The sequence below is a fragment of the Lepidochelys kempii genome, chromosome 7, assembly GCF_965140285.1.
Source record: "Lepidochelys kempii isolate rLepKem1 chromosome 7, rLepKem1.hap1, whole genome shotgun sequence".
Lineage (NCBI taxonomy): Eukaryota > Metazoa > Chordata > Testudines > Cheloniidae > Lepidochelys > Lepidochelys kempii.
Genome location: NC_136386.1, coordinates 53,474,752 through 53,500,004, shown reverse-complemented (window position 1 = coordinate 53,500,004; position 25,253 = coordinate 53,474,752). Strand labels below are relative to the sequence as shown.

The window sequence follows — 25,253 nt, the reverse complement described above, 5'->3', positions numbered from 1 at the left end:
ATGGCCCCACCACACTTAGGGAATCCCATTGCAGCAAAGCCATCCACTATGACCTGCACATTTCCCAGGGTCACTACCCTTGGTATCAGCAGATCTTTGATTGCGTGGGCTACTTGCATCACAGCAGCCCCCACAGTAGATTTGCCCACTCCAAATTGATTCCCAACTGACCGGTAGCTGTCTGGCGTTGCAAGCTTCCACAGGGCTATCGCCACTTGCTTCTCAACTGTGAGGGCTGCTCTCATCTTGGTATTCATGCACCTCAGGGCAGGGGAAAGCAAGTCACAAAGTTCCATGAAAGTGCCCTTACGCATGCGAAAGTTTCGCAGCCACTGGGAATCATCCCAGACCTGCAACACTATGCGGTCCCACCAGTCTGTGCTTGTTTCCCGAGCCCAGAATCGGCATTCCACAGCATGAACCTGCCCCATTAGCACCATGATGCATGCATTGGCAGGGCCCATGCTTTCAGAGAAATCTGTGTCCATGTCCTGATCACTCACATGACCGCACTGACGTCGCCTCCTTGCCCGGTATCGCTTTGCCAGGTTCCGGTGCTGCATATACTGCTGGATAATGCGTGTGGTGTTTAATGTGCTCCTAATTGCCAAAGTGAGCTGAGCGGCATCCATGCTTGCCTTGGTATGGCGTCCGCACAGAAAAAAGGCGCGGAACGATTGTCTGCCGTTGCTCTGACGGAGGGAGGGGCGACTGACGACATGGCTTACAGGGTTGGCTTCAGGGAGCTAAAATTAACAAAGGGGGTGTCTTTACATCAAGGAGTATTTCAGGCAGGACTTCACGGAGGGTTCCAATAGGAAATGGTGCACCTAAGTTATCGTTCTTATTGGAACAAGAAGGTTAGCTTGGCCGCTGATTGATACATGGCTAGATTTACCTCGCTGCACCTTCTATGTGAGTGACTGCAGTGTGACCTAGAAGAATGAGTCCCCTAGATGGGGGAGGGGGGAAGCAAATGAATACAGAACAAATCTGGTCTATTTCTTGTTTTGATCCACTCCATCTATCTTTTACATCTTTGGCTGGCAGCAGACGGTGCAGAAGGACTGCATGCCATCCACATCTCATGGCTGCTCGGCAGAAGATGGTACAGTACGACTGCTAGCCATCCTCATCTCTCGCCTGCCTGGCAGAAGATGGTACAGTACGACTGCTAGCAATCCGTATCGCCTGCCTGCTCACCATAAGACGGTTCAATAGGACTGACTGCAGGACTAAAGAGAATGACCTGGTCAAGTCACTCCAAATTTAGTCACTGCACCCATGTCTGTCCAGGCGCTCCCAGCCGACGTGGCCAGGAGCACCTCGGACATGACGATGACGGCTACCAGTCGTACTGTACCGTCTGCTGCCACAAGGCAAGGGGTTGCTGCTACTGTGTAGGAATGCCGTACCGCGTCTGCCAGCACCCAGGAGACATAGGGTGATGGTTACCTGAGCGGGCTCCATGCTTGCCGTGGTATGGCGTCTGCACAGGTAACTCAGGAAAAAAGGCGCGAAATGATTGTCTGCCCTTGCTTTCACGGAGGAAGGGAGGGAACGGGGGCCTGACGATATGTACCCAGAACCACCTGCGACAATGTTTTAGCCCCATCAGGCATTGGGATCTCAACCCAGAATTCCAATGGGCAGTGGAGACTGCAGGAACTGTGGGATAGCTATCCACAGTGCAATGCTCCGGAAGTCGACCCTAGCCTCGGTACTGTGGAAGCGCTCCGCCGAGTTAATGCACTTAATGCACTTAGAGCATTTTCTGTGGGGACACACACACTCGAATATATAAAACCGATTTCTAAAAAACCGACTTCTATAAATTCGACCTTATTCCGTAGTGTAGACATACCCTTAGGCAGATAAAGAGGAAGTAGGGGACTTATCTGTGATAACTCTTTGTTGGTATCCATAGGAGGTTCTCATTTGGGCCACATAGTGCCTTCAGCTCTCATCTCATCCATGTGTTTTCAGCTGCATGGGAAGATTTTATTGAAGGCATTAAGATTATTTTATTTAGTTTTAATGAGCAATTCATTGACATATTCTCTGATTGAAAAGCTGATTTGGACCCGTCAGGATACAAGCTACTGTTTGTAGGAAGAGCTGAGTTGGTTCAATCAGAAAGTGAGTTGTGTTTCATGTGGCATCTTTTCACAGTCCAGTGAGAAAAGAGGCTGTCTCTTTTGTGGATTCATAATTGTAACTGCCCATTGGGTCCTTGCTACAAAATCCACAGGAGCATCCTTAAATCTTCATGTGAGAATGGCGTGAGTTGTCCCGTTTCTGCTTTCAGAACCTTAATTTCTTAGCCGTGACCTTAGTTCTACACCTTAGAGTGTCCACCCTTCATCACCTCCTTTACCAAACCACCCACTCCTAGTAAATCAAATTACTGCCCCAAGTATCCACCACTTATGATTTTGGGAGAGGGTAGCTTGGCGAGCCAATGCAGAAGGGTGGATTGAGGAGAGGTAGAGTTAGGGGTGTGGTGTCCAGGAGTTGTAGTAATGGCAAGGTGTGTGCCTGTGAGTGAAGGAGTAGAGGGTCTGTACTGTTGGCTGGCTTAACTTTCCATGTCTTTGTTTTTGTGAGTGTGTCTCTGCTACTTCAAAATGAAGTTTTTGTGTGTGTTATTATGGAAATGTTTCACATGGTTTTAATCCAACATACACACTAGAGCTAACCCAGTTGCTGAACAGAAAAATAGAGGGGGAGAAAAACATTCATTTTGGGTCAACTAGAAACAAAAAAATTTTGGCGAACCAAAAAGTCAAAAAAAATGTTTTGCATTGAACAAAATATTTCATTTGACCTAAAATGAAATGTTTAATTTTTATTTTGAGGGTTTTTTAAGCATTTTACTGTGGTTTTTTTTTTAATAAAATTGAGGGGAATTCCAAAACAAAAAGTCTAAATGTTTTGTTTTGGAAGTACAGTATTGAAATGTTTTGACGTTTCCAAAAGAATAATAATAATAATAATAATAAAATGCAACCAAAATAATTTGCTGAAATTGATCAAAATTTGCAAATTGTTTTGGTCAACTCAAATCTATATTTTTGATGGAAAAAATATTTGCCCAAAAATTTTTGTCCAGCTTTCATATATTGTTTAGCATACCTTTATTTTAAAAAACGCAACACATTGTCATGGTTCAAGTCTTGTAGCAACAAAGCTCTCTCAAGTGACCAGTGTCCAGAAGGATATAAATAGTCTGAAGTCTCAGAATTGTTTCTCTGCCCTTAATCCATTTTTTTATAAAAGGTTAATTTCTTGTAAAAGAGTTTGATTTCTGTAATCTCAACAATATCGGGGGGGTGGGATAGCTCAGTGGTTTGAACATTGGCCTGCTAACCCCAAGGTTGTGAGTTCAATCCTTGAGGGGGGCCACTTAGCGATCTGGGGCAAAAATTGGGGGTTGGTCCTGCTTTCAGCAGGGGGTTGGACTAGATGACCTCCTGAGGTCCTTTCCAACCCAGATATTCTACGATTCTATGAAATTTGATAACTCTAAACCCTCATTCCATAGTTAAATGTAAACCAATTCAGAGCAGGGGGAAGAGTTCATTTTAAACAAATTCACCAGGAGTTTGTAGTTAACAGGCTAGTTTTGTTTCAACCTGGAAACTGCCTGTGTCTGCTGGATGTGGATTTCAGGTCTACAGTCTACAGATATTCATAATATTATTCATGAAACACAATGATGAATGTAACATAACCTAAGGGGAGGAAATAAAAAGCACATAGACAAATGAGGGACAGCTGCCTGGAAAGTCTTTCTGAGAGAGCCCTATGGGTAATGGCAAATGAAACCTGAGCTCCTTGCAGTGCAGTGCTGATAAAGGGAAATATATATAAAATGCTATTTCTGCCACTATCCTTGGATATATTAACAGAGGAGATGATAGTGCCACTGTGCATAGTTCTGCTTACCTTGAATACTGTCTCAGTTCCAGTCCCCCTGCTTAGGGAGACTGTTGAAAGATTAGAGAAAATACAAAGGATAACAAACATCTGAGTGAACTAAATTTGTACAGTGTAATGAAGAGGAGATCCAGGGGTGATAGGATCACAGTCTATTAATACCTTGTAGGTAGCAAGATAAATGAAGGAAGGGAATTGCTTAGTCTCAGATGGTAGAAGGATCAATGCCTGAGGCTAAGGAAGGACACGTTTGAACTAGATATTAGGGAGAGAGGGGGAAGAAAACTTAAATCAGAGCAAGTGGGCAGTGTTATGAGCAACCCCTGGAAGAGGTTGAGGCACCAGGCCTGCAGAGATTAAAGAGCAAAATTAGACTATGTCCGTGCTATGGAGACTGTAGTCGCACAGCTACATCGACCTAACCTCGCAGTGTAGAGGCAGTCTACAGCAACTGAAGAGGTTTTTCCATTACTGTATGAACACCGCCTCCTCAAGCAAAGGTAGCTGGTCAACAGAAACATTCTTTCGTTGACTTATCTGTGTCTACACTGGTGTTAGGGTGACACAGTTATGGCACTCAGGTGTGGATTTTTCACACACCGCAGCTACGTCGATGCTAAATTTTAAGCATAGACCAGGCCTTAGATAAATGTGAGAGGGGGTGAGGTGAGAAGTCCTGCAAAATGCAAGGGTCAGACAACACAGCATGGGCCAATCTGCTCTGATTGTGATATGATGTGGAATGTGCTGATGGCTTGATTAACTTCTAATTGCATCCCATCTAGCAATAGGCTATTCGTAGCAAACCAGAAGAGGTTTCGCTCTGAGTGGGATGAAGGGACATGGGGGTGATAGGAAAGGAGGATGGAAGAAGGGATAGAAATTTGTGAATAAAGCTGGGTGCAATAATATATTTGCCAAAAAATGAAGTTTCAGTTGACCAGAAACTATTTGTGAATTTGAAGTGAACTTGCTGAATAGTTTCAAGTGAACTGAAAGAACAGAAGTGTTTCGGGGAATATCTAAATGAAACATTTTGTTTTGACCCAACTTGAAAGGTTTCATTCTGGTTTTGGGCATTGTGAGAAAAGCAAAGGAGGTCTAGATTCCGACATGGGGCAAGGGGAAGGAGATCTCCCTTATAACCATTAGCCTGGTGATTGGAGCAATGATCCAGGATGGGGAGACCTTAATTCAATTCTATCCTCTGCCTGATGAGAAGGGATTGGAATATGAGTTTTCTACCTCTTGGGTGAGTTCCCTAGCCACTGGACTCTGGGATATTCTTCCTCAGTCTGTCCAGTTGAAGCTATTCCACTTTTTATAAATAGTCATTTGGCACATGACTTTGAACTTGGGTCTCCCACATCCTAGGTGAATGCCCTAACTACCAGGTTACAGGGTCATTCTCTTTCTCTGGCCAAATGACTGTTCAATTCACCACAAACTTCATTTTCGATTCAACACGAAACAAACCTTTTTTTTGATTTTTCACAATTGCCAGTGAACCAAAAAATTCCTTATTTACCCAGCTCCCATCATGAAGCCAGAAGTCCTCCACATATTCACATAACCGAGAACCACATGGTGGGCAGCAAGGCATTCATCCTCCACGCTGCTGTGCCAGCATGCCTCAATCCTCACACAGAATTGAGTTGAGTAAGGAGTGTTCAGTCTCCATCCCCATTCGTGTATTGATTTTTCTGATGAAAGTGCCAACAAGGGGGCCAGGTCACAGTGACAGTATTTTTGTGATGACAGAGAAACTGGACTGAGACAACATTTCCTGCTTTGCTGGGATGCGTCCCATAGGTATGGAGGTTCTCGTCTTGAGTAGCGTTTCTCAGAAAGACCCTAGATAGGAAAGAAGGAAGATTTCTTGCCCTTTGTTTGAGACCATCTTTATACCTAAATAAAACAGCTGTTTATGTATGTTCAAACCCGATGCAGCAATGTGAGCGTGCTGGCCACCTGCCTAAAAAATTCAAGTTATGGCTCCTTCCACAACATTCTCACAGATTGTTCTACCGGTGGGGGAACCATTCCCAGAAACTCAGTAAGGAATGTTGCAGGCTGGTCTTACAGAAATGCACTGGAATGGAATGTTTCCTTTTAGTCTTGCCTTCACAATCTCACTCTTCTGTATATCTCCACTTCCCCTGTCAGACCTGGCTTGTCACTATAAGGATTGCGCTGGGTATTTGTCTCTTGGGATCTGAAATACATCTCTCTCTCTCTCTCTCTCTCTCTCGGTGTTTCACTTTTCTTAAAGTCTTTAAAAGTCCTTTTTGGATAATTAGATGATTCTAGGACAGCAAAACTGGCACAAGTAATAGATACATAGATTTTAAAGGGACCATTATGATCATGTAGCCTAATTTCCTGCATAAAGTGGGCTTTAGAATGTCACCAGACATTTAACCCAGCAATTAGTGATTGAATGATAAACTAAACCACATTTCTTATCCTGCCTGGAGAAAATTAATTCCACAATCAGATGATTTGAATAAATATTTAATAAAATATATTTATTATTGTTTTCGGTACAGCAAGGGATGTCTCAATCTGAGGGTCCTCTGATTAACATAATGCCCTTTCAGTTTACAAATGACTGTATGCATCTCAAACATGCCATGCCTCTGCCTGGGGTCAGGAGGAGCTGAATCAATTGCACCCCAAACCTTCCTTCCCCACTGGGTGGGGTGGGTTGACTTGATAGACCCCAAGCTTCTCTCTGGATCTTCAGTGGTGGTAGAAAAGCACATCCATTGTTCAAATAATCATTTAACATTGAGTAAAGCAGAGAAGGGAAGATTCAGAGATAATTACAGACATTCTTAAAATTACAAATCAAAGTTCATGGAATAAAATAGCCATGTGGTGATAGCACTGAATAGGAAGTGAAACATGGCTTCTCAGTTTCAGGAAGCGTCTCAGAAATTTTTCCATTTGCCTAGATCTGGGTGCCCACAGTTTGTGGGAAGCAGGGCTGTGTTGGCAATTTGTCAGGAGGGCAAGGCGACACCCAAGTTGTACAGTTAGGCCACATTTAGGCATGTTTTTGCATTCTTAAATTCACATAACTGCAATACCTGTTTGTGGGTGTAGATGATTTTTGTACTTGAGAGCTCTAGAGTTAAAAAAATAAAATATCTGTTTTAATATCATTTTAATGAGTAGTTTTGTACCATGACTAAATTTGTCTTTTTAATAAAGTGAGATAAAATGCGCTTCTGTTCCAAAGTCAGTGTTTCCTTCGTTACTGTAATCCCTAATTTTTTGTCTACACCCGTGTGCCTGTGCTTCTTATGACAGGCATGGCAATTTCCTTCAGTATCCTGGACATATCTTACTAAATTCAGTTTAAGTATCTTACGAGCTCACTGTATTAAAAATGCAAATGTTTGTGTGTTATTATGGGATTCTATGTGATGTCTGAAACTACGGGAAGTGTTATGAGCTTCAAAGGGCTATTTGAAACTGAGAATGACATTTTGAAGTTAAGTAGGTTTCCCAGGAAATTTCTAGGAGGAGGGGTATACAAATACACTGACTCCGGTTTTGCAAAAACTCAGCCTTTTGAAGCTTTATCCCAGGGAGAGGTGCATTATCTTTTGTCTGCTGATCACCTGTTACATGAGGACAGATCAAAAAACCCCAAACTGTACAAGGAAGGAACTGCAGATTCATGTGAGCTAACAGCTGTGATGAATTTGTAACCCCCAGAAAAACTGCTTGGTGAGTTTGAAGGACTGTTCCCCAGCTAGAGCCTTTGCTGGAGTCAGGAGGTGATGATCTCTGGTAAGCTTATTAGCATGTGTGTAGTAATTTTTATTGGTTTTTAATGTTTTCACTGTAATGCTTTTACTTTAAGAATAAATGTGCTTGCCTAGAAAGAGCTGGGTGGTAGCATAACTGTGGCAATGGCACTGTTTACCATCTCCGAGAAGAAAAGTAAAGCTGTCTTGTTTAGGCAGTCTGACTTTGCTGGAGATCTCACAGTGTAGGCAGGAAGCTGTGCAGCCTGGAAGTATCCCGGTTGAGAGGGAGATTGATACATGTCTCCGCAAGAGAGGCAGTGGCTGGGAAGCCAGAAGCCTGAGTTTTCCCCCCTTCCTAGACCATAGATGGGGAATACATGTGCAGTTGCCCTGAACTGTGACACTGCTGTGTTTTAATACAAATTGTTTGAGTGCACGCAGTGCTAGACATGTGGAGCTGATCAGCTTTGCCTTAACTCTACAGTTATGAGCTTTATTTGGTCCTTGAATGGCACTTCAGAAGTTCCTGGGAGTTGACTTGGAGACAGTGTTTCCACCAAAACAGTCTGCAATGACAGGCTAAGTATTGAGAGATTGGACTATATTCCATCTCTCTATTATTCAGGTTCTGATACTGTGTCTATCAGAGACAAAAAAACAGCAGATAGTTTATGGAGAAAGGTGATTTTAAAAAGTGGAAAAACTTTCTACTGCTTTGGAAAGGGCAATAATCCAGAAAGGAGCATAATATTTTCATGGCAGTTTGTTGCAGCACTGATTTGCTCTGGACAGCATGCAACTTCATCTGTTATCAGCTGGCTGAAGATACCTGAAAGAGAGATTGATTCAGTGGAATTGTACTAGGGTGGACTTGACCCAGGGACAAGCTTTGACATGAACTGGAATCTCATCAGAAATTACCCTACAAATGAACCCTATAGAAAATTCAGTTTAACATAAGTTTTCTTAAAAACAACTTCTTTGTAACTCTGTGCCAAGTGCCAAGAGCCACTTTCGCCAGTGCCAAACCGAAATGAAAACTGCAGGACACACGAACCCTAAACTGTGGGTAATCTTCCCCTTTCTATCTCTCACACACTTCTTTTTCACACTCAGTTTAATGGTGAGTTGTGTTTGCCCAGCCCCAACAGTCTCCATTTACTGGAGGAAGGCTGGGGAAGTTGTTGTCAGGATGTCTTCTGTCAAGACTCAGAGCCTCATCCTACGACCCTAGTTGAAGGAAGGGAAATATACACCCCTTCAGATTCTTAAGGGACCTTTCCAGGTCGGGGGAGCGACGCTACTGGGGCACTACATGGTCTGAGCAAAGACTTGCCACAAGGCATTCACTTCCACCTCCAACACATAATGAAAATATGTACCCCAATCTCATCCAGCGCGCTCTGTCATGCAAAACCTTCCTGGTGAGCTGAGCAGCATTAAAGCAGAGTAACTTTCCAAATGAATGGACCATGTGCCAGTCAGATCTGTTGACACGAGAGTATGTAGTCATCATCAAGGTTTTGTGCGACGGTGTATGTTGGAGAAGGATGGGGTATGAGTTGCTTTTCCATATGTATCAGTGATGTAAGTTGGTACCTTTTGTGGAGTGTAATTGACAGCCTTGTTTCCAACCCATTGCCTAAAGAAATGCTATAGTAAATGTATAGTAAAGAATAATAAAGAACAGAATTGTCAGACACATAGATGAACATAATGTTGGGGGAAGTGTTAACATGGTTTTTTTTAAAGAGAAATCATGCCTCACCGATCTACTAGAAATCTTTGAGGAGGTCAACAAGCATGTGGATAAGGGGGATCCAGTGGATATATATCATGTACCTAGATTTTCAGAAAGCCTTTGACAAGGTCTTGCACCAAAGGCTCTTAAGCACTCGGATCGGTAACTGGTTAAAAGATAGGAAACGAAGGGTAGGAATAAATGGCCAGTTTTCAGAATGGAGACAGGTAAATACAGGGGTCTGTACTGGGTCTGTACTGGGACCACCTATTCAACATATTCATAAATGATCTGGAAAACAGGACAAACAGTGGGGTGGCAAAATTTGCAGATGATACGAAACTACTCAAGATAGTTAAGTCCAAAGCTCATTGTGAAGAGTTACAAAGGGATCTCACAAAACTGGGTGACTGGGCAACAAAATAGCAGATAAAATTCAATGTTGATAAATGCAAATTATACACATTGGAAAACATAATCCCAACTATACATATAAAATGATGGGGTCTAAATTAGCTGTTACCACTCAAGAAAGAGATCTTGGAGTCATTGTGGATAGTTCTCTGAAAGCATCCACTTAATGTGCAGCAGCAGGCTAAAAAGCTAACAGATATTGGGAATCATTAAGAAATGGATAGATAATAAGACAGAAAATATCATACTGCCTATATATAAATCCATGGTACGCCCACACCTTAAATATTGTATACTGATGTATTCTATCTCAAAAAAAGATATTTTGGAATTGGAAAAGGTCCAGAAAAGGGCAACAAAAATACTTAGGAATATGGAACAGCTTCCATATGAGGAGGAGAGATTAATAAGACTGGGACTTTTCAGTTTGGAAAAGAGACAACTACTGGGCAGGGCCGGCTCCAGCTTTTTTGCCACCCCAAGCAGCGAAAAAAAGAAAAAGGAAAAGAAAAACCCGACTGAGCTGCTGTCGAAGTGCCGCCGAAGTGGAAGGGAGGGAATGAAGGGCCCGCCGCCTAAGACCCAGACGTGCTGCCCCAATAACTGCCCGAGTGCCACCCCTTTCTATTGGCAACCCCAGGCACCTGCTTCCTTCACTGGTGCCTGAAGCCAGCCCTGCTACTGGGGGATATGATAGAGATCTAAAAATCATGATGGGTGTGGAGAAAGTAAATAAGGAAGTGCTGTTTACTCATAACACATAACTAGGGGTCACCCAATGAAATTAATAGGCAGCAGGTTTAAAACAAACAAAAGAAAGTATTTCTTCACACAACATACAGTCAACCTTTGGAACACTTTGCCAGAGAATGTTGTGAAGGCCTAGACTATAATGGGGTTCAAAAAAACACTAGATAAATTCATGGAGGATAGGTCCATCAATGGCTGTTAGCCAGGATGGGCTGGGACGGTGTCTGTAGTCTCTGCCAGAAGTTGGGAATGGCTGGCAGGGGATGGATCACTTGATGATTACCTATTCTGTTCATTCCCTCTGGGGCACGTGGCATTGGCCACTGTTGGATGACAAGATACTGGACTAGAATGACCTTTGGTCTGATCTAGTATGGCCGTTCTTATGTTGTTATGCTGAAGATCTTTCCCTTGGCATGTTAATACCATACCATGCCTTCAAGGGCTGGTTTTCAAGGTGGGTTTTGATGCAGCTTTAACTGTTTGGGAATTTAACAAGCAATTGGCTTCCTGCCAGCTCAATCTCTGTGCAAAGGAGTGCTAAAGGTGGTACCTAATCCCAGAGCACTCTGAGATGATAGAGGGAGGACTGTTTGCTTCACTGTGGCTATTACATTAGCAATCTCACTGAGCTAGTGGAAACTGACATGGTAGTAAGTCCTGCTCAAAGCAAGCCAAATCCAAACAGTGCGAATGACACTTTTGCACTATTGGAAGCTCTTCTGTGTGCTGATGCAAGATGTGCAACAGGGCTGCAAGCGGTACTCCGTGGTGGCTAGCATGGAACATTTCTCTAGAGCAGAGGAGGCCTGAGTCAGCTCCTGGAAGAAGCTGCCTCCTTCCTGCCACCAACATCACAGTAAGAAGAAACTTTTCATTCTCCTCTTTCTGCAGCCACAACCAACCCCCTCTCCTTCTTATATCAGGAGACAACACATGGAGACCAGGAGCTAGTGAGAGAAGTAAGCTACTGGTCATGGAAGGAGCAGGGAGAGGCATCTCACACAGCTGCATGTCAGGTGAAGGAAGGAGGTGGCTCCCGGGAACACTGAGCTAACTAAAGCTCTCCACTATAGGTAGGTTTACATCCCTGTAACATGGCAATCGGTTATTTGCAGTGTGGTGTTTTGCCAAATATGCAAACTGTTCGAGAGTCAGGGCGCATCTGCCAGGGCTTGGGGCTTCAGCCCTGCCGTGAGGTGGTGGAGCTCAGGGCTTCTGTCCTGTGGAGTCAGGGGGCTTCAGCCCTACGGGGCATGCCTGCCAGGGCTTCAGCCCCACTCCTGCTGAAACCCCAAGACCCCTGGCAGGCACCTTCTGCAGGGCTGAAGCCCCAAGATCTCCGTCCCTGCTGGCATAGGTGCTGGAACTAGGAGTTGGGGGGGTGCTACTGCACCCCGTGGCTTGAAGTGGTTTACATTATATCTAGGGTTTACAGTTTGGTTTCATGACTCTCAGCACCCCCACTACACACATTGTTCCAGCACCCTTGCCTGCTGGGCAGAAGCCCCTAGCCTCACCATGCCGCTGCTGGGCAGAAGTCCTGAGCTCCCCAAACAGTCTGGTAGGCTGAGAAATGGGGAGGGCATGGAGGGCTTCAAGAGCCTCACTTTAACTGTAAAGAGCCGCATGCAGCTCATGAGTCACCGTTTGGCCACCCCGACCTATACCATAGAATCATAGAATATCGGGGTTGGAAGGGACCTCAGGAGGTCATCTAGTCCAAACCCCTGCTCAAAGCAGGACCAATCCCCAATTTTTGCCCCAGATCCATAAATGGCCCCCTTAAGGATTTAACTCACAACCCTGGGTTTAGCAGGCCAATGCTCAAACCACTGAGCTATCCCTCCCCACAACATGCTGGATTCCCTAACTGGACAAAAGTATCCCTGGGGGCAGGGTAGAGGAATCACTGATCCCTGCAAAAGATGCAACAGATGTGGAGAAGGTCAGGGGGACTCTCTTGCACCAGCAAGATACCTGAAGTTGAATCCTGCTCCATTCCCTGGACTGGCTACCCAGAAAAGTAAAGAACACTGACACTGACCAAACCAAGCCTGAGGTGAAACCAGGAGAGGGAGTGAAGAACAAACCCCAGGACCTGCGGAAGTGCAGATCACATCTTATTGATGAAGATACCGGTAAATGTCAGCCTAAGTACAAGCTAAGACCAATCATGTGCGTTATAAACTTTGAAGAGAAGAAGGTATGAAAGCCCTTCTACAGAGCAATTCAACCTCTCCAGTGTCCAGTACAGTGTGTGTGTGTGTATGGGTGTGTCTCTCTGTGTTGTTAACTGTTCCCCAAAGTAGATGCTAAACCTATTAAGTCTGTTACTGAAAGAGTAAAGGATCCCTGGGTTAAACCAGTGTCTTTCTAAAGCTGCTATAAGTCTGAAGTTTTAGAAACCATTTTGTATTTATGCCAGACTCTCAGAAAGTTACAGAAATTGTGTAACATGGGAAGGAAAATATATTAGACAAATCAAGCTAAATATAATCTTTGTGAACAGTAAAGCTTAATGGAGAAAGGTAGCCAAAAGGGAAACTACCAGGACATTTATTTTAAGAGGTGTACTTCCTTAAAATCAAAGCAAAGTAACAGCCTCTGCTTTTAACAGACTTTGAGTTAAATTAATCAAGTTAAAGGAAAAGGTATGCTCCCATCAATCTTTCTGTAAAGACTTAAACAGCATTGTTCTTAACTTGCTCAGTGTGATTTAAAGTTCTATCCACTGAACAAAGCAAACTGAAATCGAAAGACTGTTTTTCTCTAATCTCTTCTAGTCATAGTAATTTTGTGAGTTCCTTGTAAAAATAGGTTTCAGAGTAACAGCCGTGTTAGTCTGTATTCGCAAAAAGAAAAGGAGTACTTGTGGCACCTTAGAGACTAACCAATTTATTAGAGCATAAGCTTTCGTGAGCTACAGCTCACTTCATCAGATGCATATCGTGGAAACTGCAGCAGACTTTATATATATACAGAGAATATCACCAGCAGGAGAGTGAATTTGTGTGGGGGGGTGGAGGGTGAGAAAACCTGGATTTGTGCTGGAAATGGTCCACCTGATGATCACTTTAGATAAGCTATTACCAGCAGGACAGTGGGGTGGGAGGAGGTATTGGTTCATATTCTCTGTATATATATAAAGTCTGCTGCAGTTTCCACGATATGCATCTGATGAAGTGAGCTGTAGCTCACGAAAGCTTATGCTCTAATAAATTGGTTAGTCTCTAAGGTGCCACAAGTACTCCTTTTCTCCTTGTAAAAATAGTAGGTCAAGTATTTTCAGATAGAAATATTATTTGTTCTAGTTGTTAATTTAAGGGCTGGAGTATAAATAGTGTAAGACTTTTATGGAGAACTTTATGAAGAAAAAAAATTAAATGAAGCATTTTGATGTCAGAATGGGACATTATCAGAATGGACTGTTTTGATTTCAAAATGCCTTTTTGTTTTGAAATTTTAAAAAATGGAATGAAATATTTCAATTTTGTCAAAATAAAATTTCCAATTGACCCAAAATAAAATTTTCAAAAAAAATAATTTTCTTGTTTTCAGTCTGATTTAGAATTAAAACAAATGTCAAAATTTGGAATTTTCTGTGTGACCGAAATTCCAAGTTTTGACCCAAATCTCAACAACCTCCACAGTCTGTGTGGCATATTATGTCAGGTGTGAATGTGCAGGAGGGGAGGAAGAGAAAATGCTGCCATGGAATTGGAATTGTCATGTCTTGTCATACAGTAGATTGTAGGCTTTTTGGGAGACATGCTCAGTCTCTGTCCTATGGGTTAGAACAGAACCTAATACAATGGGGGTCCTGATCTGGACTGAGGTCATGGAGGGGTGTGACAGTGCCTAGTGATTTTTTTGGGTTCATCAGTTTATGGGTGGCCAACTTGATACCTTTTAAAAGGTCTTAATTTTCAGAGGGTGGGTGCTCACCTTTCCCACATGTTAAGTTGTTCATGTTGGGTGCCCCAAAACTGAGACTCCTGAAGTCCCTAGGCACTCTTCAAAATCTTGGCCACAGTCTTTAGGAGTTACATATGAGTAAAGGACAGAGATGAGATCACGTGAGGATAAATGTAGGAAAGGTCCATGATCCTGATTCGACCGGGGACACTCATGGACGCCATCAAATTCCAAAGCATGGTAAAGGACAGCAGCACTCTGCCCACAGGACATGGAGTTGAACATCTAGTGAATCATCATAATTGTACATTAGTCTCTGCCACCAACTGCCATCCCAAATGGCCCCTTCATCCCCATCGCACATGCAGATCTCCTTGGTTTTCTGACAACCTGAAGTATGTGAAGAGAGGGGTAGATACTTGAGTGCTGAATGTGGGGAAATGAAGGCTGATACAGACAGTATAAAACATAATGGATTCCTCCAAGGCAATGCTGCAGCTGTATTACAGGCACAAGAATCTTCTGACCAGCCTCTACTTAAAAAAGCCAAATCCTGCCTCAAGAAACTGGTACCACTCCTGACCAACATAGCTAAGATCTCATACCGGGAAGGAGTCTGCCTTTCCTCCTTCAGAGATGCAATAGTCCAACCAACACTGAAGAACCCACTCTGATTATGTTAGTTCTAGCCAGCTATCACCCAGAATGAGATCATCTATTCCAGAGTAAGCTTATAGAGAAGCTAACATGCCCGATTGAAGACCCAGAACAATCTGGATTCAGGTCAGGACAAGGAACTGAAACTGCTTTATTTGCACTTACAAATGATCTTGTGCTGGACCTCTCTGCAACATTCAACGCTGTTAACTATAAGATACTGCTGTCTTGTCTGAGAGAGGTAGCAGGAGTCCGGGGTAATGTCCTAAAATGTTTTGAATCCAATAAGTATTAACAGGAAATTGCACCTTCACCACTAGACTGCTCTCTTGTGTAGTGCCACAAGGATCAATTCTCTTTCTGGTCCTATTCAGCATCTACATGCAGCCACTGTGGACTGGTCAGACATGGACTCAAGTGTCAGCAATATGCAGATGACACAGCTCTACCTATTCTTCACTACATACAACCGCACTGCTTCCACCAAGATGGCCAATGCTTGGATAAGGTCAGCTCATGGATGAAGAGTTGGTTGAAGGTGGGCGCATGAAAATATTCTGAAGAGTTTGCAGTCATGGTGCAAGTCTCCTTTGGTTGAAGGTTCCCACCCAAAATTGATCAATTTAGTCTGTAGCTTAGGATTGCTCCTGGGGCTAAGCTCTCACATAGCAACATTTGCAAATAATGTTTTCTACCATCTCCAATTGTCTAGGAAATCCATCCCACTCTGGTGAACGATGACTTGGCCTCAGTTATTCGTGCCTTCATCACCTCTTGGATGCACAACAGCAATGCAATAGACTTGGACATGAATTCTTCAGAGCTTAGAAACGCCAACTGGTACAGAATGCTGCAGGACATCCCTGCAACACTGGCTACTGTGAACACATCAAATTTGACTTTCTGCAACAACCCCCAATCTCCCCACTCCCAGGGGTATTTTGCGTCACCCCATTCCGGGCTCCACTTCCTACACTGGCTTCCCACAAAATACCAAATCAAGAAAGAACTAGATAAGTTCATGGAGGATATTAGCCAGGGTTGGTATCCCTAGCTTCTGTTTGTCAGAAGCTAGGAATGGGCGACAGGGGATGGATTACTTGATGATTATTCTATTCATTCCCTCTGGGACACCTGGCATTGGCCACTGTCGGAAGACAGGATACTGGGCTAGATAAGCCTTTGGTCTGCCCCAGTATGGCCATTCTTATGCTCAAGGTCTCAATCCTTACATTCAAAGTGCTCAATGGCCTGGGTCCAGGAAATCTAGAAAGTTGACTAAAGTTCCAGCATGAAGACTGTGACTGATTACTTTGCACCTCTGGCACAATGGAACTTTCTACAATAAGGGTAAAGCTTGTCTGTGCAGGAAGCGGGGCTTTCTCAGGGGCAGTCTGAGGAAAAGTCTGCACTACAAAATTAAGTTGACCTTAGTTATATTGATGTACAGATGCCGCAGTAATTGAATCTTTTTACACATCCACACTATGTGCAGTGCGCATCCTCACCAGGAGCACTTATACCGATTTAACTGCCAGTGTGGGGCATTGTGGGATGGTTTCTGAAAGGCAGCAACTGGTGATGTAAGCCGCATAGTGTCTACACTGACACTGCGTCAACCTAACTACATTGACTTAAGCGCTACGCCTCTCACAGAGGTGGAGTTAAGTTGGTGTCGTGGGCAAGTTACAGCGGTGGGAGCTACACTGTAGTGTAGATGCTTACAGAGTTAGGTCGATGTAAGCTGCCTTATGTTGACCTAATTCTGTAGTGTAGACTTGGACTGAGACTGTGGATTGGTCTACACTACGTCATAAGATCGACATTCCCCGCATTAGGTCAAATTTATAATGCGTGTGTCTAAACTACAGAGCCCTTCCTGCCAACCTAAAGGGCTTTAAAAATCAACACCTGTGCTCCACCTCAACGAGAGGAGTAGCACTAGATTCGACCCTCCTGGGTCAAATTAGAGGTAGTGTAGACACAGTACAGTATATTTTGACTTGTTTGGCCTCCGGGAGGTGTCCCAGAGTACTCCAGTGTGTCCTCTCTGGACAGCACTTTCAACTCTGCTGCACTTCAGCCAGGTAAACAGGAAAAGTCCCAGGAACTTTTGAATTTCATTTCCTGTTTGATCAGCGTGCAGAGCTCACCACCACAGCTGATCATGGCTGCCCAGGTACGCAAACACGCTCCAGCATGGAGCATACAGGAGACACTGAATGTGATTGCTGTGTGGGGAGAAGAGTCTGTGCAGGCAGATCTCCAAACCAGCAGAAGAAATGCTGACATCTATGCCAAAATCACAGAGGGCATAGGGGAAAAAGGCTAAAGCAGGGACACGCAGAAGTGCCGTGTGAAAATAAAGGAGCTCAGGCAAGCTTACCAGAAGACAAGGGAGGCGAATAGTCACTCTGGTGCTGAGCCACAGACAAGCCGCTTCTACGAGCAGCTGCATGCGATTCTAGGTGGGGACCCCACCAGTACCCCAACACACTCTGTGGATACCTCCCAGGGGAACCAGGTGGCCACGGGCAACAACTAGGAGGACATTGTTGATGAGGAAGAGGAGGAGGAGAATGCACAGCAGGCAAGTGGAGGATCCATTTTCCCTGATAGCCAGTACCTTTTCCTAACTCTGGAGCCAATCCCCTCCCAGGACCTACTGGTGTGGAACTGTGATGGTGGGGAAGGCACCTCTGGAGAGAGCACACTTGTAATAACACTACAGGGGTTAAATGCAATTGTGGTTAATGTTTAATTTGAGATAAACAATTGGGATACAGTGGTGGCCAGTGCAGCCACGCAAAGGGTGCTCCCTGGAAAAGCCTGTTTATGTGCCAAGAGTTTCCACGCTAAAAAACTTCCCCAAGTGTGCCCTCACACTGCGTACCCTTTCGTGTGTGCTTACCAGGCTTGCCTGCAAACTGAAATCTGCTCCCCAGCGCTCTGCCATGTGTTGTACCTTACTGGCAGGCTCTTCTTTTAAAACACAAAATTTGGCCAAGTACCTCAGAGAATGTATTTACTCCTGTGAATTGTTTCATTCGTTGCAACAGTTAACCTTTTGTTTTCAACAATGTATGCTTTTTCTTGCAGCTGCAACATGTTCTCTGGATGCTTCCTCCACTCCAGCACAAAGGCTGTCCCAGATTAGAAGGCGAAAAAAGTGGACATGTTCTATGATTTGATGCAGTTCCTCCGAGGCTGACCAGGTCCAGCTGAATGCATGGAGGCTCATGCACTCAGAGAGCACGCGCACCGACCAAGAGGTCAAGAAAGCAAGCAGGGAACAAGAGCGTAACATGCAAGAGGAGATGTTGCGGCTTATTGGGGAGCAAACAGACAGAAGAAAGAAGATACACCCTGCTGAGTGGGTGGCAGGATCTAAAAGAACCCAGACCTGTAAGCAGATTCGCATTAAAGGAGGTAACCAGGTGGTGAGGGAGCCCTACACAGGGATAAGGGAAAGCTGTCAACCTTAAGGGCTGTACTCTGACCACACAATAGTTTATGATAAAGAGGGTGTCCTAGTTGGGAAACTGGTTCAGCCAAGTTGGTCTACAGGGATGGAGGTTTGGAGCAGTGGAAAGTAGCCAAAGGCAGAACAAAGAAGCCAGATATTGTTGGAAGTAGGGGGACATATACAAAATGGGGAAGACGCACACAAAGTTTGGGGATCAGCGTGATAGGGGATGGACTGGCTAAGATCAGAGGAGACTCCATGTTTCAGAACCCAAGCCATGCACTGCAACAAAAAAATGCTGACCCTGTTCCCAACTCAAAGAATGCTCTGGAGTGGTGAGAAAACTGAGGCAGGGAAATGTGTGCAGAGTTTAATATTTTTGTATAGAACTGTGTATTCCTCATGCTGTTAGAGAAAGAGCAATGCTGGGTTTGAGTCCTGTGTAAAGTCTGTATGCGCTGTGTCCTACGCTTCAGCGTATGCCCCCTGGAAGGGTTAAACTGTGATCCATAAGGCTCACATCTGGTGGGATTCTGGGAGATGGTGTATCTAAGCTATGCAGGAGCCTGAGGGGTCTGCACTGGTTCCAGGATGCTGTACAGTAGGCCAAGCATTTAAATTCCCAGGAGTAGCTACTAGAAAAAGGAGCTGCACCCTGAGCATGTGCCTAGGCACCCAAGCCAGGCGAATGCCTAGACTCTGTTCAGACTCCAGAGGCTTAAAACACACAGAATCCAGGAAGTTGATCATAGCAGCTGAGTGAGTGGTCAAGTGGACTTGTGACGTGGTCATCCACTTCACCCAGGTCAAGTCATGGCTGCTGTGTAGCAGCTTGACCACAAGGGAAGGTGGAGCCAAGAACTCCATAGTTCTGTCATCTCTCTCCCCATTCCCTCTGCCACTGGCTCTCTGCTGCTTGGCAAAATTGTTATTGCACCAGGAGGTGGCAACAGTGCCATCTCCAATGAAGATTTGCCTTGCACCCTGGGACAGTCAAGGTCACTGCACCTGTATCTCCCCCACCCTCTGTGGTCCACTCCAGGTGTGCCTAGTTAGGTCCAGTGTCACCTCTCCTGGGCAGGGACCCTTGTCCCACTCCCTTCTGATAGGGGGTTTTAAGATACTACCTGTCTTACACTATGATATCCCCAGTAAGCCAGTCTGCCTAAAGGCTAGCGTCTGTGCATTGGGTTGTCTGTCTCTGAGGGCTAGGAACAATGTATTGCTGGCTGTTACCACCCTGCCCTCTTTAAGCAAGCACATTTATTCTTAATGTAAAACCTTACAGAGAAAACATAATAAAAACAATAAACAGATTTAAACATACACTGAACATACCAGGAGTCGCCCACCAGTCTTATGTGGCCCTAGTACAACAACATCTTTCCAATCCTACCACAGGGGTTGGGGCTCTACTGAGACAGACAATCCTGGCCTTTTGCTGGATCAGAAAGAAGGCCCGAGTCAGTTTAAACTCAGCCTTTTTCTATCAAAAGCCCTTCCTTTGTTGGTCTCTGAAAAATCCAGTCTGAACCAGTCTATGCCAGCCTCTGCAAGGGGTGGTCTCTCCCCCTAGGTGTTTACAACCTAAGTGATTCACCTTAATTACCTCCCACTGTTTTTGATTCCTGAAGGAGTTGTGATTGCCCTCCCCCTGGAGCTGCATGCAGTCCCTGGCCCACAGTGATACATAAACTTAGTACAATATGGTCCTATGACAATCAGGGTCCAGACACCCTAAGGGGATGTGATGGGGTGCGCATGCCCCACACTGGTACTGCAGGGGTTAACTCCTCTCTTTGGGCTGAGGAGGCCACGCCCCCTTGGCCCTGCTGGGCATGGTCTGGCTGGAGACTAGGTATAAAAGGAAGCAGCCCAGCTCATTCAGGGTGGATTGCTGGAGAGAAGGGAGGTGTACTGCAGGCTCTTGCAGAAAAACAGTGGACACTTCAAGACACGGATGGTGAAAAACCACAAACCTCAGCTTCCTGGTGCCCCAGAAGAAGGAGTGACTGTGGGAACCCTGAGATGGCATCCTGGAGAGAAATGGGTAGGAAGTGACCCAGGGAAAATTTGCTGGGAACCAGTTATAGAACTAGAAACTATTTCAGAGTATTTTGACAGGATGCCCATCGAGCTGGTGGCAGGCAATCCTGCCAATGCCCTGGGTTGGTACCTGGTGGAGAGGGAGGCTTGGGTCCTCCAACTGTGGCTGCTGATGACCCTGAGGTGGTGGCTTGTAGCAGTGCATGGGATTCTTCCTTCCTAAGAGCAGGACTCTGCACTTGTCCTTGTTGAACCTCATCAGATTTCTTTTGGTCCAACCCTCCGATCTGTCTAGGTCACTCTGGACTCTATCCCTACTCTCCAGCGTATCTACCTCTCCCCTCAGCTTAGTGTCACCCGTGAACTTGCTGAGGGTGCAATCCATCCCATCGTCCCAGATCATTAATGAAGATGTTGAACAAAACTGACCCCTGGGGCACTCCGCTTGATACCGGCTAGACATCGAGCCATTGATCACTACCTGTTGAGTCCGACAATCTAGCCAACTTTTTATCCACCTTATAGTCCATTCATCCAGCCCATACTTCTTTAACTTGCTGGCAAGAATACTGTGGGAGACCGTGTCAAAAGCTTTGCTAAAGTCAAGGAACAACACGTCCACCACTTTCCCCTCATCCACAGAGCCATTTATCTCATCATAGAAGGCAATTAGATTAGTCAGGCATGACTTGCCCTTGGTGAATGCATGCTGACTGTTCCCGATCACTTTCCTCTCCTCTAAGTGCTTCAGAATTGATTCCTTGAGGACCTGCTCCATGATTTTTCCAGGGACTGAGGTGAGGCTGACTGGCCTCTAGTTCCCAGGATCCTCCTTCTTCCCTTTTTTTAAAGATGGGCACTACATTAGCCTTTTTCCAGTTGTCCGGGACTTCCCCCATCGCCATGAGTTTTCAAAGATAATGGCCAATGGCTCTGCAATCACATCTGCCAACTCCTTTAGCACTCTCGGATGCAGCACATCCGGCCCCATGGACTTGTGCTCGTCCAGCTTTTCTAAATAGTCCCAAACCACTTCTTTCTCATCAGAGGGCTGGTCACCTCCTCCCCATGCTCCCTCATCTTCTATGATTCTGTGAAGATGTATATAGTATACTATGCTCATGACTTCTTACAATTTCAAATACACCTCACTGCAGAGTGGGACTCTTCCCAAGCCAGATGTTTACAGAAAACCAGATGCAAGTAACAGTCCATGGTACAGTTCAGGAAAAGACAAATTATGGACCATCATAGTTAATGGGAAGATGCTGAGACATTCTGACTATCACATCCAGAGGGAATTTCCCCCCACCATGAATCACTATAGTCTGAGAGAGAGGAAAAAATGCTCTGCTAGCCTGCTAAAAAGGAAGGGGTTTGAAGTGAAAGGTATCAAAAACTGAGGGGTGGTCCTGAAGGTGGGGGACTGTCTGTGAATGCTGGATTCCCTCTTTGGCCCGGGGCACTCTGGGAAACTGTTCAAAGGCAGTAAGTAACTTGTGTTAGAAAAGAGATTTTATCTAATGTAGATGTGTGAAGCCTGAACTTGCATCTGTTTATTTTTGACAGGTTTCAGAGTAACAGCCGTGTTAGTCTGTATTCGCAAAAAGAAAAGGAGTACTTGTGGCACCTTAGAGACTAACCAATTTATTAGAGCATAAGCTTTCGTGAGCTACAGCGAAAGCTTATGCTCTAATAAATTGGTTAGTCTCTAAGGTGCCACAAGTACTCCTTTTCTTTTTGTTTGTTTTTGGTGTAGCTTTTTTGCTTCCCTTCCTATTTCATCTTTGAATCTAGGGTTTTTCTACTAAATAAACTTTTTGTTTATTGTCTCTATTGTGTGGAGTGTGTGTGCTAAAGTGATCTGATAACTGGGGCAGTTTTCACACCTTTAGGGATGATGAACCAGAGTCTGAGTGTCTGGTAGTTAAGAACTCTGAAAGGGTGGATCTGCGGAGACATGGGATTGGAAGGGCTTAGGGGTCACCGTGCAATGAGTAACTAGACTGCTAGAAGTCAGGGTAAGACCTCCATGCCTATGGACTGGCCAGTATTGACAGGGCTCTGTGCCACAGAACCATAGCATTACGGCCCCCCAAGGTGCCAGGGCAGGTGGTGACAGAACTCCTAATGGAGCTGGATGATCCCCCAGTTGTCACAGGTGCTCAAAGATATTGAATGGAAATGTCACACACCATGCTCCCGTAGGGGCATCTCAAAGAGTGGAACTGAGCAGTTAAGGTGCTGTACTACAATCTCGATGCTCATGGATTCAAATCTCACACACAAAGGCCTGCTCCAGTTCACCCAGCTGCAAAATGGGTACCTAGTCCATCAAGTTAGGCCAATCCACAGCGGTTGGACAGGCTTCTGGCCATGTCTCTCCTGTGTGTATGGTTGACTATGAAACTGAGGTGTCTTTGCTGTATCAGCCTCATGAGCCATTAGCTGAATGGAACTTTAACTTGGGGCCACGCTCCCTGAGGGCCATGCTGCGGGAAGCGGGAGGGAGAGTTTTCCCACGGTCCTTTAGGACCATGCTGCGGGAAGGAGAGTTTTCTCACGCTCCCTTAGGGCCATGCTGCGGGAAGCGGGAGGGAGAGTTTTCTCACGCTCCCTTAGGGCCATGTTGCGGGAAGCGGGAGGGAGAGTTTTCCCACGGTCCTTTAGGGCCATGCTGCGGGAAGGAGAGTTTTCTCACGCTCCCTTAGGGCCATGCTGCGGGAAGCGGGAGGGAGAGTTTTCTCACGCTCCCTAAGGCCCATGCTGCGGGAAGGAGAGTTTTCCCACGCTCCCTTAGGCCCATGCTGCGGAAAGGAGAGTTTTCCCACGCTCCCTTAGGGCCATGCTGCAGGAGTAGCGGCAGGGAGAGTTTTCTCACGCTCCCTTAGGGCCATGCTGCGGGAAGCGGGAGGGAGAGTTTTCCCACGCTCCCTTAGCCTCCAGTCGTGGGGTGGCGCGCGGTGCATGTCGGTCCCGAGGCGGACTGTCCCCTCGCTGTGAGGTGCTCGGAGTCTCGCCTGACGCCATGTTCCTTTGGGCCGCTGCCACCCGGGGCCTCTAGTTGCCGCCGCCCCCGCGTGACCCCGGAGCCGATAGAGCCGCAGTCGCCGCCGGGAGCGGAGCCCGGCCGCGCCCCGCCATGTCCGCCAAGGAGGGGAGCAAGGGGCCACCGCCGCCTCACGGCACCAGCGAGCGGGCCGTTAAGGGTGAGCCCTGCCAGCGACCGGCCCTCTGCGGGGTGAACGACTCGGCGGCGGCGGTGGGGCGGGGTGAGAATGGGGGCGAGTGGGTGCCTGTGGGGGCGGGGCGGGGCGGGGTGAGTGCATGAGGGGCTGTATGAGTGGGGAGGTGTGTGAGAGCGGGTGGGGGGCGGTATGTGATTGTGGGGGTCTGAGGGGGGCTGTATATGTGTGAGCGGGGGGCAGGCCTCAGCGTATGGGTGTACCCGACAAACCCGTTCATTCTAAATGCGTGTCCCCGGTGTGTATTGTGGGGTGTAAAGAGTCCTCTGGAGATTTGCGCACTATAGACAGGCTCCGCTCTGTGTGTGTGCACGGTCTCCTCCACATGAGATCCTTGCAATGGGCTTTTGCTGTCTTAATAGTCAGTCCCTTCTCTCCAGCGTGCACCCTGACAGAACAGAGGAGGAGGGAGCATGGAGTAGTTGCCTCTTTTGCTATTGGTCACTGCCTTCAAGTTTCTAATTCTGATGGATTAGTGGCCAAAGTGCTGCAGGATGTGCAGACTCTTTTTTCAGGGTGCAACAGGTCTGTTTTACTGTTTTTACAAAAAAAACCCCTCCTTTCCAGTAGCATTGTTTTAAAATAGTAACAACACACACAAATTGTGGATTGTCAGGAGAAGACTGAGTGACCCATTAAGGACTTTTCCAACTTCAATTTGAATGAATCATATAGAACAAGATTTTAATTTTATGTTCTTGTAGGTTTGATAATTAAACTGTATTTAGCTGTGGTGGGATCATTTATTTGAAGTGGCTTATTCTTTTGTGCTTGTACAGTTTCTATGTAATTTAAAAGTTTCTGTTGTAGGCAGCAATTTGTTCTGAACACTAGTATTCTTAGAAACACATTGTCTAAAATATGCTTTTAAAGCAACTACAGCCCTGAACATTCAACTTTTACATAATGGGAAAGCTTGAGAAATTAAGGGGATATATTTGTTTTCAAAGCATTGGACTCTAATAGTACATTTTGTAACTCAGCGTGTTTTCCAGAGTGCTAGGAAACCTTTACTTACAATAAGGTGGTGTTCATTTTCAGTTGCTTAACCTATTGATTTGTTTGAACAATTGCAAAAAATAAAAGTAAAAAATACTACAAATGAGCATTCTGCCCCGTCAGTGGCACTTAGTGCTATTATCACAGTGTTGTAATAATGCATAGTGTGGAGGCTTGTAATATTTTCTACACTTTGCAATTTGTTGCAAGAAATAATTAGGTTAGGCCATTCAGACGATACAGGTGAACTTACAGTGACTGGTTATTTCAAACTGCACTGGAAAACCTGCTGATTTCCAAACTCCCCAACAGTTCAT

The 25,253-nt window shown here is 45.4% G+C and overlaps 1 protein-coding gene across 11 annotated transcripts in view; it reads left to right on the top strand.

The window, feature by feature from the left end:
* Positions 1 to 23,635: 23,635 nt before the first annotated feature.
* Positions 23,636 to 25,253, top strand: part of PPP3CB (protein phosphatase 3 catalytic subunit beta) — an 86,504-nt gene continuing 84,886 nt past the window's right edge. For 5 of the 11 annotated variants that reach the window (XR_012159917.2, XR_012159915.2, XM_073352826.2 and 2 more), the window contains exon 1: positions 23,636 to 23,901. Coding sequence is in view for 9 of the 11 variants with exons in the window: in XM_073352826.2 (XP_073208927.1) it covers positions 23,835 to 23,901 (67 nt within the window). In the remaining 2 variants the exon portion in view is untranslated. The remainder of the gene's footprint in view (positions 23,902 to 25,253) is intronic. The other 6 variants (XM_073352830.2, XM_073352828.2, XM_073352827.2 and 3 more) reach the window with 2 other exon arrangements.